The sequence below is a fragment of the Notolabrus celidotus genome, chromosome 18, assembly GCF_009762535.1.
Source record: "Notolabrus celidotus isolate fNotCel1 chromosome 18, fNotCel1.pri, whole genome shotgun sequence".
Lineage (NCBI taxonomy): Eukaryota > Metazoa > Chordata > Actinopteri > Labriformes > Labridae > Notolabrus > Notolabrus celidotus.
In genome coordinates this window covers 18137352-18150630 of record NC_048289.1, presented here as the reverse complement: position 1 = coordinate 18150630, position 13279 = coordinate 18137352, and the positions used below count along the sequence as shown (strand labels likewise).

General features: G+C 40.2%; 1 protein-coding gene across 1 annotated transcript in view; it reads left to right on the top strand.

Annotated features, from left to right (window-relative positions):
- atrnl1b (attractin-like 1b) overlaps positions 1–13279 on the top strand; it is a 126874-nt gene that overhangs the window by 11710 nt on the left and 101885 nt on the right. The window contains exons 2-11 of the mRNA XM_034708010.1: positions 3142–3225; positions 3702–3815; positions 3999–4127; positions 7205–7413; positions 8916–9090; positions 10102–10189; positions 10565–10826; positions 12132–12315; positions 12436–12590; positions 12806–12890. Of these exons, the coding sequence (XP_034563901.1) occupies positions 3142–3225; positions 3702–3815; positions 3999–4127; positions 7205–7413; positions 8916–9090; positions 10102–10189; positions 10565–10826; positions 12132–12315; positions 12436–12590; positions 12806–12890 (1485 nt within the window). The remainder of the gene's footprint in view (positions 1–3141; positions 3226–3701; positions 3816–3998; positions 4128–7204; positions 7414–8915; positions 9091–10101; positions 10190–10564; positions 10827–12131; positions 12316–12435; positions 12591–12805; positions 12891–13279) is intronic.

Sequence of the window (13279 nt, the reverse complement as noted above, 5' to 3'; positions counted from 1 at the left end):
GGGACATAAAAGGGAATACAATTCAATTCCTGTGTTACTCAGACCACCCACGATCGCAAAGTGAGTATTTATGGACCTTCAAAAGTCAGTTATGAAAGGCTCAGGGCTGCAGTCCCTCTGTGATGTCGTGAAAAAGAAAGTAAAGCCTGAATGCTGTCAACAGACGGGCAACAATTTGTCGTTTTGTGAAGTCTCTGCCCCGAATGAATGCCTTCATGTCTTGCGATGAACTTGTCTCATTCATTTTATTTCAGTCTGGGTGTGATCGCACTCTTTGGTGGGTGGGATACACACAGCACTCTCTCTTCTTCTTGTGATGTGGGGCGGTGATGAAAGTCCATTTCTTTTGATGTGGGACAGTAATGGAAGTCCATTTAAAAGTCATCTATCATTTCTAGACATGTGTGGTGTCTTTTTTTTTTTTTCGTGGGGAGGGAATACTTGTTAGAAATTGTTTCCAGGATCTGACTTGAAACACAGAGTGGGCAGCAGAACAGCGGATTTGAGAGTTGATCGCACAGTCTGACCTCGGCTTCTTCTCTTGAGTCTGGGGAAGTGAAATAATACCTTTTATTTTTATAGCACTTTTCAATACAAGTAACAAAGTGCTTCACATAAAATAATAAAAGCAAAGAAGCAATAAAAGCAAACAGACAGTAAAAGCAGAGAGATAAAATATTAAAGATTAAAATAAATTCACAAAATAAAAGCTTTACAATAAAAGTGTGTCTTTGGTAGTGAAATAAAATGAGGGACTGACTCTGCAAGTCTGATTTCCTCTGGCAGGCCGTTCCACAGTCGGGTGGCTATGACAGCAAAGGCCCTGTCCCCTTTAGTTTTTAGTCTAGACCGTGGAACAGCAAGCAGAGCACTGCCAGAAGATCTCAGACTGCGTAGTGGTTTATGGGGGGATAAGAGCTCAGAGATGTATCAAGCAAGCGTGCCGATACGGCCCTGGTGGTGAGGCTTTCAGCAGTGTGACTGCCCCCTGGTGGCTGGCTGCAGTATAGGTCAAATAATCCGTCTCCCCCATTCATTTGAATGGGGGAGCAGTCAAACTTTAAAAAATAAATACACGTCGTACAAATGTTTCTCACATCCGTATGCTGTGGTTATATGTAGTTAGAATTTGACTGTTTTGTGTTCAAGGCCTCTTTTTTTCTGAAAAGTTTCTTTTCCGTTAGTTATTAGAGTTTAAAAAACGGGGCTTTACTTCCGGGTTTCTTTTGATTCACAGCTGCCGTAGAACGAAACTTCAAAGAGCACACAGCGTCTTGTGACGTCACGCTGTAGGGCGGAGCTTTTTACAAAGGCTTCACAGGCTCTGGCTGCACAATGGCTGCGCCCAGGAGAGGGATTTTTTGGCTTCAGAACATAGACTGTATAAAATATGGACGTAGTATCCGTGACGTCACCCATCTGTTCCTGAGAGCTGTTTTGAAGCAAATCGACGGCGGCAGCCATATTGGTAATGCGGAACTCAACTGGGCAGAGTGTGACGTAGTGTGAGCCTCTTAGCCAATGGCTGTGTTCCCGACCGGGAGTCACGTCAGTCATGTCCTTATTTGGGCAAAACTCATAATCTTAATATCTTCTGAACCGTCACGTTAGAAAAAAATTCACCCCCCGTACAGTGTGTGCCATTAGAGAGATTAGCTTCATAGGGCCAAGCCGTTTTTTGAACCAGGCTGTAAACATGTTTATTAATGCTGCATGATCGTCTTTTTCCCATTCATATCTATGTGGTTTCCGGTGTTTCTGCAGCCAGCCTCAAGCGGATTTTTCGATGTATTGCAGTTTATATCACTTCCGCATTGGCTTCATCGTTTGAGACCGGAGTTTGCCGCTTGCTTCAGAACTGTACAACGGGAAGAGGCGGAGCAACGCTGTCCATTTTTATTTACAGTCTATGGTATCAAGGGGCGAGTCCATGTTGTGCTTTAAACGTGATTAAAAGTATCTTAAAATCGATCCTAAAAACAACAGGGAGCCAGTGTAGGGATGCTAAAATTGGGGTGATGTGGGAAAAGTTGAAGTGAAAGTTATTGTTAGTCACTTTGGTAAACATTCAATGAAGGCTATGTACCGGGAAGTGACATCGCACCTGTATGATCCAATCAAAAATGAAACCATTATCATTAGAGTTGTAAAACATGTTCTGATCATAGACTGTAAAAAATATGGACGTAGTATCCGTGACGTCACCCATCTGTTTCTGAAGAGCTGTTTTGAGACCAATCGGCTGCGGCAGCCATATTGCTTATGTCGAGCCAGTGTGACGTAAAGAGGCGGGCTTTGAGCCTCCTAGCCAACAGCTGCAGTGTTCCCACAGGCAGCTGTGCCTCTCATTGGAAGACTAGTAATCTCAATATCTTCGAAATTGCCGAATTAGAAAAAAATTCACCCCCCTCACAGTGAGAGGACATCGAGAAATTAGCTATTCAGACTACACTCATCTTTTGTACCAGGCTGTAAACATGTTTATTAATGCTGCAAAGATCGTCTTTTCCCCATTCATGTGTATGTGACTTCCGGTACTTCCGGAGCCAGCCTCAACCGGATCCTCGATGAACTGCAGCTTTTAACACTTCCGCATTGACTCATATTTTTAGACCGGAGGTTGCCGCTTGGTTCTGATGTGTCACATGTTATATCCTTCATCTGCAAAGGCTTTTAAGTTGACACTAGAAGACTACAACAATGTAAGGTGTTAACAGCTTAAGTCTTTTCATCTGGTTCTGGACTAATAACATTGTCTCCAACTCTGTCCTCACTTATATATTCTTTTTTTTAATTTTTTTTTTTTTTTAATTTTTTTTTGCAAAATCATTCCAGTACAGCCAATACAGTATAATAGTTTACAGTCTATTGATGATCTCTGCAATTAGGTGTGCGGAAAAAAAAATCGGTATCGGTAATCGGCTAGATGAGTTGTAAAATATCGGCAAAAAATACAATATTGTGCATCCCTAGTAAATAATAAAAAAAAAATAATAAGAAAATACATTTGGTGTGCTGTTCATGTATACAAAGCTATACAACATCTGTTAAGAGACTTGTTTGCTTCAGTAAAAAATCTACAGTTTGTCTTCACACTGTATTCACAGGGTACTACATGACTGTTGTGTTGTGTCGTTACAGGTTGACGGAGCCCTCAGGATACCTCACAGACGGTCCGATCAACTACAAGTACAAAACAAAGTGCACCTGGCTCATTGAGGGCTAGTAAGTACATCTGTAAATGACTATGTTCTGCAATGGCTGAGCAGAGCACACATTGCTAAGTTTAATTACCCAGTGTAAACTGATTAAAGCAATTTAATCAGCTGCTCAGCATCCCTGTTGATGCATTTAAAGAATAATGTAAAGCTAAATCTATGAGTGGTGCTTTGGATACTAGATTAACTCTTCAATTATAATTACAGAGAGAGAGAGGGGGGAAATCAATGTACTAGTCGGTGCTTGTAATTTTGTTTATGTGTCGTGTTTTTTGTGGATTTATCCTGAATTTACACCATAATGGATTAGCCATGATGTCTGAATGCTGTGTGTGTGTGTGTGTGTGTGTGTGTGTGTGTGTGTGTGTGTGTGTGTGTGTGTGTGTGTGTGTGCGTGTGCGTGTGCGTGTGCGTGCGTGCGTGTGAGTGATTCAAATGTTCATGAATGCTCATTAAAGCATTGTTTTTTTCCCCCTCTTGCAGTCCAAATGCGGTTCTTCGGCTAAGATTTAACCACTTCGCCACAGAATGCAGTTGGGACCACATGTATGTGTATGACGGAGATTCGATATACGCTCCTCTGGTTGCTGTTTTTAGGTGAGCAACTCCAAAGTATCAATTCATGACCGATCGTACTGATGTCGCACAGCACAATTAATCATTTTGTGGTGACCAAAAGTGGGTTAATTGTATTTTTGTGCTGTTTTCTGGATTTGTTACAACAGCTTGTTTTGAGTTGTGAGGATGTGCATCCAATGAAATTCCCTCTTTTCTCTGCAGCGGTCTCATTGTGATGGAGATACGAGGAAATGAGACGGTTCCTGAGGTTGAGACGACTTCAGGCTATGCACTTCTACACTTTTTTAGCGATGCTGCCTATAATTTAACAGGATTTGAAATATTTTACTCGTAAGTATGCCATCCGCACACAAGAAAACAAAAACATTTAGAGAAAGGTTACACTATAGGTGGTTTTCCACCGCATGAACTTTACCCCAGAACTAGGGACTTTACCCCTGAACCACATGCGTTCCGACCGGAGGAACCAGGGTCTAAATTTAGTTCAGGGGTAGATAATCTCCTGCTTGGGGGGTAGTACTTTTCAAAGGTCCTGGGACTTTCGGTTGAACGTAACAGTGTTAACGGAGTTTACACAGTTGTTGAAACACAGAGGGAGTTCCTGGGAATGCAGACTAGTTTTTTTTTTTTTAAGATTTCAAAATATATTATTTAATATAATTTTTTTTCTCCTTACGTCACTGGCCTGATTTGCAACAATCTACCCAGGACTTCAGCTTGCGGTCAAAACACAGCCAACAATGGGGGGCACAGGAACCTTTTAGTTCAGGGCAAAATAGTCCTGGGGGCTAAAAGACCCTGGAACTCTTGGTGAAAATGCACCTTATGAATGATAGTGTTCTGAATAGGGATGTTCCTAATGGCTAATTTCCCTGTTGATTAAACTATAAATGAAATATAGCACAAAAGTGAGCATATAACTACAGAAAAGTCAACACGTAACATTAAAAAATACAAAAAAATGTATGTATATGTAAATTTTAATAATTCATTAGAGAAACTACCATGAACGATCTATGAAGTAATGATAGTTAGCACTATTTTAACATTTTAGGCTGTAAAATAATGTATTTATTATTTTATTTAACCTTTATTTAACCAGGTAAGTCATTAAGAACAAATTCTTATTTCCAGTGACGACCTGGCAAAAGGCACAGCCTTTTGAGGGGTAAAGGGTCAGGGATAACAGTAATGATAAAAACAAACACAGGGGTAAAAACTTAAAAGACAAATTAAACATGATTAGCATAATCTACCCGGGACTTCAGCTCGCGGTTGAAGCGCAGTCAACAATGGGAGCACAGGCACCTTTTAGTTCAGGGTAAAGTAGTTCTGGACCCTGTGGAGGTGGTGGCTGACAGGAGAATTATGGCCAAGCTGTCATCTTTGATGAACATTTCTTTTCTATATATATTCTTGTTGAAATTCTTGTACTGTACACCTTTTTTTTTGCTGCTGTAACTCCATGAATTTCCCTGTTGTGGGACGAATAATGGAGTATCTTATCTTATCTTAAAAGACCCCGGAACTCTTGGTCTAAATGCACCTTATGAATGATAGTGTTCTGAATAGGGATGTTCCTAATGGCTAATTTCCTGTTGATTAAACTTGAAATGAAATTCAATTGACTAGTCTAACGATTAGAAAAGAGTCAAATTGAAATAGTTCATCACAGTCTTCAGTAGTAAAATCAATGGCTTTTTTTGAATGCGGCTGAAATGTGTGGTATTTTGTGATGTGCTTAATGAATATGGCACAAAAGTAAGCATATAACTACGTAAAAGTCAACATGTAACATTGAAAAATACAAAATAATGTACGTATACGCAAATTATAATAATTCATTAGAGAAACTACCATGAACGATCTATGAAGTAATGATAGTTAGCACTAGTTTAACATATTAATACAAAATGCAGCAGCTAGAGTTTTAACGAGGACCAGAAGGAGAGCACACATTATGCCTATTTTAAAATCTTTACATTGGCTGCATGTTGCTTTTCGTATTGGTTTTAAAATTATTTTACTAGTTTTTAAGGCGCTGCATGGCCTCGCACCAGACTACATATCAGAGACGCTTTTAGTGTATAAACCGGGAAGGTCTCTCAGATCCTCCGGCTCCTCTCTTTAGCTTTTCCTAAGAGGTGAACAAAAACATTTGGTGACGCTGCTTTTAGCCACTACGCTCCCAAACTATGGAACAGCCTGCTGGAGGATCTGAGAGGAGCTGATAAGGATATTGAGACTTTTAAATGTAAACTAAAAACGTATTTATTCAGTCTGGCTTGTATGTAGGGTTTAACAATTTTATAACTTACCTTTTACTGTGATATTGATTTAAATGTTGCTTTACTATTTTAGTAATTTGAACTGTTGTCTTATTATATTTTTATTTATTTATTTATTCATTCATGTATTTGTTTTTATTTATCTTCTCAGTTTTATTGACATTTTTAGCCTTAGTTTTATATTCAGCTCTTATCCTTACCCCTTTTAAATTCCATTTATTTTAAATATTTGTATTCTTAATTTTGATGCTTTAACTTATTTTAATTACACATATTTTATTTTTGGTGTGCATTAGTCTCTATTTTATTTTATGTTATTTTAATTTAAATTTAAATTATCATTATTATTATTATTTTTTTCAATTGCTGTAAAGCACTTGGGGTTGCATTTGATTTGTATGAAAGGTGCTATATTTAACATTTTAGGCTTTAAAAGATTGGCCTTAGCACAGCGCACACATGCATGAAGTGGTGCATGTCAAGACCTCAGTCCATTACTTGCGAGTCCAGCGGCTGAAACACCCTCTGCACAGATGTTACAGGCAGACAGAGATAACAACTTGTAAGCCTGTGTTCTATCAAGATGTGCTTCTTTGTTGAAGCATGCTGCAGTATCCACAGCAGAGGCTATTCATTTGTGCTACCAAACCACATTGCATCATCAAATCATTTTCTTCCACCACTCCTCCCACCATTGGGATTGTCAGGATATGGGGAGCATGTTTGATACTGTATTACAACACCTTTATGAAAGATTTCAAGAGAGGCTTATCTCGAAATACTAATACCTCCCCTGTTAAATAATGCTTCAGAGCTGCTTAGTAGCTCTTTTGGATTGGTAGCACCATTGAACAGAACACCAGCATAGTTTTGAAAAGTGTCATGCAGGAGAGCAGCCCCATTATACAGAGCTACAGGTGTGAGGCTGTGTTGCAGATGAGACACATCATCCAACTGGCATTGTGGGCCTACATTAATATACATATGTATAATTAGTTAAACAGGCTGGTAATTCTGGTGCTGATACTCATTAATCTTCTTCTGTGTAAATCTGTCTGTGTGTCTGCCTAAATAGCACATACTGTGTTTGCTTAATGAGGACATCATCTCTCTCTCCAGGATCAACTCGTGTCCCAACAACTGCTCTGGCCACGGAAAGTGCACGCCCGGTAACTCTGCCGCCAGCAGAGTTTACTGTGAATGTGACAAGTACTGGAAAGGCGAGGCATGCGACATCCCGTACTGCCGGAACAACTGCGGCAGCCCCGATCACGGATACTGCGACCTCACTGGGGAGAAGTTGTGCGTCTGCAACGACAGCTGGCAAGGTGAGCGCTGCCCTGAACCTAACAGGTGTTTGCTCTGTTACTCTGTTGAGCAGAATTCAGCCGGAAACAACATATAAAATCAATATTCCTCCACATTTAAAGCTGGGGTTTGTAGTCTCGGAAAACTAGCATGAATTTGAATGTAGCATTTCCTCATGACTCCGTCTAACCCCTCCCCTCCTCCCTCCTCCCTCCTCCAAAACCACGCCCCCCCTGCTCATATGCACGAGCGCCGCTGACTTGCAACCATATGATCGTGACTGATTCAAAACCGGTCCTCACCAAAACATTATCATAATGAAAGTTAAAAACATGAGCAAACATAGCTGCTGTTAGTACTCACAACTGTCATGCTAGCATTATCCAGTTGTACCAGTGACACGATATCAGGAGAAAAGTTATAACACATATATAATACTGTAACAGCTCTACTGTTTGTTAAACGTGTTCAGTGTAGATGCTCTTAATTCCTACAGTGTTGACAGTTAGTGAAGGCATCAGGAGAGGTTTAGAGTGTGTGAGGAGGAGAGAGGAGAGACAGGCAGGAGAAGTTTTTCATTCATTCAAACATTGATTGTTGCTTTGTTGGTTGGCGTGATCACGGCCGACAGTGACTGGTTAGTAAAGCTCAACGTGTTCACGAATCGGCTCTTCATCACTGCAGAGTCCGGTTGGACGCTAAAATACATGTACATTTTCTGTAGGACTTACTAAATGTCATTAATTCTTTTGCTTGTCAGAGCCCCTGTGGTGAGAGCTTTTTAGACTCTGATCCGGACTACAGCCCTGAGCAAAGCACCTCATCGGGTCAGAGGGGACAGGCCCGAGGTCGAGCGAGAGGGGCAGTAAATGGAGTCAGGGGAAGCAGAGGCAGGGGACATAAAGATCATTTTAACCAGTACAACAAAAAGTGTATCTAAATCTGACTACCAACCCCAGCTTTAAAACACAAACTGATGGAGCATTACAAAGTTCAGGTTGTAAAACGCTGCCATTCCTCCCTTGTTTTCTTCTATGGCCATTATGAAGGGAGATACGATGAAGAATGTGCTGGCAAACAAGTGTGAACAGCTGTGTTGTGTTGTGTCATAATCCTGATTGGTAACATGTTGATGCAACCCGTGACAGTGCGTTATTATGAGCCTCCAGCTGGAAAGAACCAGTCCCTTCCCACGTGATGAAACTTGACAGAATCATTAGGGGAGGCATGCACTTCTTCACTTGCAGCCTTTGTTCAACACAGTCACACATTTTCACGTCTCCCTGCTTGTCATGTCTGTTTAAGGAGTGGTCATGTTTTGGTTGTAGGTTTGATTTTCAGTTTCACTAAGGAGGTGTGAAACTAGTCGGATGCTACTGAAAGTGTTCATCCTGAAAGATATTCAGCATCATAATATGTAGTTCAATGTCATGAAATAGGTCACCTTCACTTCACTTTGAGGAACATAAAGTTTAATTCCAACATCAATCATCTGAAATATTTCTCTCCTTCGGTTTCATAGGCCCCGACTGTGCTCTGACTGTTCCTTCAACGGAGTCCTTCTGGGTCCTACCCAGCGTCAAGCCCTTCGGCACATCGCTAGCCAGAGCTTCCCATAAGACTGTGGTGCAGGAGAAGGTCATGTGGGTGGTGGGTGGATACACTTTCAACTACAGCTCCTTCCAGATGATTCTCAAGTAAGTCACTGAACAACAGAAGATTTTTTTCACAAGTAAAATGAGACACTGCTTGTTTGGTAATAGTTAAATAATCCAATCAGTAACTCAACTCAACTTTACTTATGTAGCACCTTTCATACATAAAAACATGCAGCCCAAAGTGCTTCACAGAATAACAGAGAGACAGAAAACAACAGGAATGGTAAAATTATAAAAGGCATGATTATAAATAAAATACTTAAAAATAAAATAAAATCAATACAGTACAATTAATAAAATAAGTAATAGTGGAAAGAAAAGTTAAAAATAAGGTAGCGTTAACAAGATCAGGTGAATACAAGAAATAGATACATAAATAAATAATTAAATAAGATAAACCAGTGTCCAAGCAATGATTTAAATAATAATACAAATCAAAATAATAATGCAATCCAGGGCTAAAAGAAATACTCCAAATTAAAAGCTAGATTAAAAAGGTAAGTCTTACGTTTACTTTTAAAAGCACTCAGAGAGCTCGCCGTTTTAATGTCCAGAGGCAGAGAGGTCCACAGCTTAGGGGCATAAAAAAAGCTCTCTGGCCGGCGCTTGTGTGAGACACGGGAGGAACATTTAAAAGGGAAGCATTAATGTTAACATAAAATGACAGGAGATCAGTGATGTGAGGAGCAAGGCTGTTAAGAGCTTTAAAAACAATTCTAAAAGAAACAGGGAGCCAGTGCAGAGTTTTAAGAAGAGTGGTTATGTGATCACTTTTCTTTTTCCTTGATAAAACTCTGGCAGCAGCGTTTTGGACAAGCTGCAGTTTTCTGATATATTTTTTGGGCAAACCAGTAAAAAGGGAGTTGCAGTAATCGAAGCAGCTTGTGATAAAAGCATGAATTAAAATTTCGGCAATTTGCAAAACCACTAGCTTCATAAAAACAGCTGTTTATAACAGACACATCTGCAGTGTTTTAGTAAGCTGGTTACAAGTATGTTCTCCCGCCTACGTTTCCATACTAACTCATGCTCTGTTGCTTTTCTCTGCAGCTACAACCTGGAGAGCGGCATCTGGAACACAGTTCCCATCAACAGTGGCCCTGTGCCAAGATATGGACACTCACTCGCTGCCTACCAGGTAAACACACAGATATGCTTTATCCTGGGTACAGAAGTATTAAAAAACACTCCCCTCTCAGAGGAAGACTATGTATTTCCTGTATAAACATGTGTGATTTAATACCACTGCTTGTTGTATTAGTCTGTGTCAAACACAGCCAGAGGAAATTTTTTCTCTCATAACTATTTAAGAGTAACCACTAGAAAAAGAGTGCAGTGAGTCTGCAACATCTCTCTTTTTACTACTCTATAAACTGTAAAGTAAGGAAATAAATGTTTTAGCACCCTCATATTTTTCCTTTCACTTTTATTACAGTTTGTATCAGCTTCTCAGCATGCTTGTTTAAACACTGTTGAGTTCAGTAACAAACTCTGAATCTCTCTTTCCTCTCAGGATGATATCTTTATGTTCGGTGGGAAGCTGGAGGCCGGCTGGGCCAACGTGACGGACGAGCTGTGGGCGTTCAACGTACCCAGCAGGACATGGCAGAGGAGAAACCCTGTGGTCGGCCCGCCTGCTCAGGCTCAGATTTACGCGGTGGAGGGTCACTCAGCCCACTGCGTCCTGCTAGACGGGGACGAAGCCGTCATGCTGGTCATCTTCGGCTACTCCCCCATCTACAGCTACATCAGCAACGTTCAGGAGTACAACCTGAGTGAGTCACTGCTTTAAGAGCCCGCATCATGACATTTTAAATAGTATTATTATAATAATAATAATAATAATAATAATAATTATTATTATTATTATTATCATCATTGTTATTGTACCGACAATATTAAGATCTGTAGAATACTTCTAGAATTATCTGGATCCGTAGCAAGTATGGTGACACTCCTAGTATGCTTTTCAAAGTAAAAGCTCAATCTGTGAAGAGACCTCCCCCTGTTTTCAAGCAATGCTTTCATTCAGATTTTTTGTCCATGACAGTTACTTGGTGAATGAAGTCAATAGCAAAGTTCTTTATTAGACTCTCTGCCAAACTTTCTTTGAAACAGCTGAAGGATTACTATTTTAATAATTAAATAGCACGATATAAGCAATATTTCCTCTTGTTCAGTCCCCCCCTCTCTCTGACTCCCTCTCTGCCCGTCTCTCCATACTGCTCAGGCATCTGTTTTTTAAATTTGATTGATTGATTGATTCTTTTAATGACCACACAGCTAAGCTGGTGGAATTTATAATCAGTACAGCTGCAGGTTCCAACATTACATTTAACAATAGACATAGAAACATAATTGTACATGTAGACGTAACATTTCAAAATCCAAAAATAAAAATACAAGGGCCATGCCTAATCCTTGGTGTTTAGAGTTCAGAGTTAATAAAGTTGATTGCAAGGGGAATAAAGCTGTTTTTAAAACGGGTTGTTTTGGAGGCGATTGTCCTAACTGGAAGGCATAGTGTGCAGGGTGAGTGGGATCAGAGATGATGTGATTTGAATTTAACAACCTTATTTAATGAAAAGAAGATAGTTTTCTCATAAGAATGAACTCTGATGCCTGTGTAACACCTGAAGGCATCACTTAATGCTTTGGATGCGTTTGGATTGTGGAAAGAAGGTGGAGTACCTGGAGAGATACATGCAAACATACATTTTTTTCTGGGAGGCAACAGTGCTAACTACTGCATGACCTCTTTTGAAACCTTAAACACCAAATATCACACTTGAATTTTTGGATACTTGAGGCAGAAGTCTTCTTTTCTTTTATCAGCAAGATGTAACAATTTGTCAAATTAGAAAATAAAAGCCTTTTAATACCGATGAGGTGCACTCAGGGACTAAGATTGCAAGAGTGAGAAGCCCAGCTTTCTAAATAAGCTTATTGCATCTTAAAATGATCCCCATTTGATTCCTGTCATCTGTCAAGACAAAAAAAGGCTGTTTTAGGATTTGAAGGACATTTTCTCCTCTGTAACAAAAGCTTCCTGTGTGTGTGTGTGTGTGTGTCCTCGTCAGAGTCCAACACGTGGTCAGTGCCTGAGACCAAAGGAGCTGTTCCTCAGGGAGGTTACGGCCACAGCAGCACGTACGACACTGCCAGTGGGAGTGTATATGTTCACGGAGGCTACAAAGCGCTACCCGCTAACAAATATGGCCTTGTGGATGACCTCTACCGCTATGACGTGAACACACGGACATGGTAAACCAACACACACACCCATGCACTGCCTCTCTATTCACGTCTCAATACTATATATGACACTGCTTGTTAAATGCAGTAGTATAAAGTTCTCCCTGTCGTGTGTTCTACACCTTCTAGGTTCATTCTAAGAGAGAGCGGTTACCCACGGTACCTTCACTCAGCTGTGCTCCTCAGCGGCACCCTGCTCTTCTTCGGCGGCAACACACACAACGACACGTCACTCAGCAACGGGGCCAAGTGTTTCTCTGCTGACTTCCTGGCGTATGACATAGGTAGGAGTTTAATTAGCAACTTGAATTATGCTTGTTAAGAAAACACTACACAATCTACAACCAGTTTGCTAAACACACTGTCACCTATATTTATAATATTGCATCCATGAGCCAACTTTTAAGTGTTGTTGAAGTACATTTAGGTTTGACTGGTTTGTCTGTGTGGCTTAATGTTATTCAAACACACCTATTATTTGCTGTCATGTTTTCCTTAGCTTGTGATGAGTGGACGCTGCTTCCTAAACCGGATCTGCACCGGGATGTCAACCGCTTTGGTCAGTCTGCTGTGGTCAGCAATGGGTGAGTCTCTCTCATGAAAACACCCTGGACATACTACATACTTATAATAGGTATCTTTTAAGGCAGGGGCTCCCAAACTTTTCAGCCTGCGACCCCCAAAACATAGGTGCCAAAGACTTGTGACCCCTACTGTCCCTCAAAGTGGTTAAATGTTGCTTCATACTTCATTTACTTCAACTTCAAAATTAGTTCACATACTTAGTTAACTGTTAGCTAACCCTAACCCTAACTTTAGGAGTCATCTGGCAACAAAGAAAGGCAGAAAACTAATGAAATGTACTTATTTGCAGGGTTTTATTTAAAATGTAACTACAACTTTTGTCAATATTTTTACAATAACGGGTAAAATTACCAAATTTAGATTACTTAAAAAAAAAATAATCTGGAAG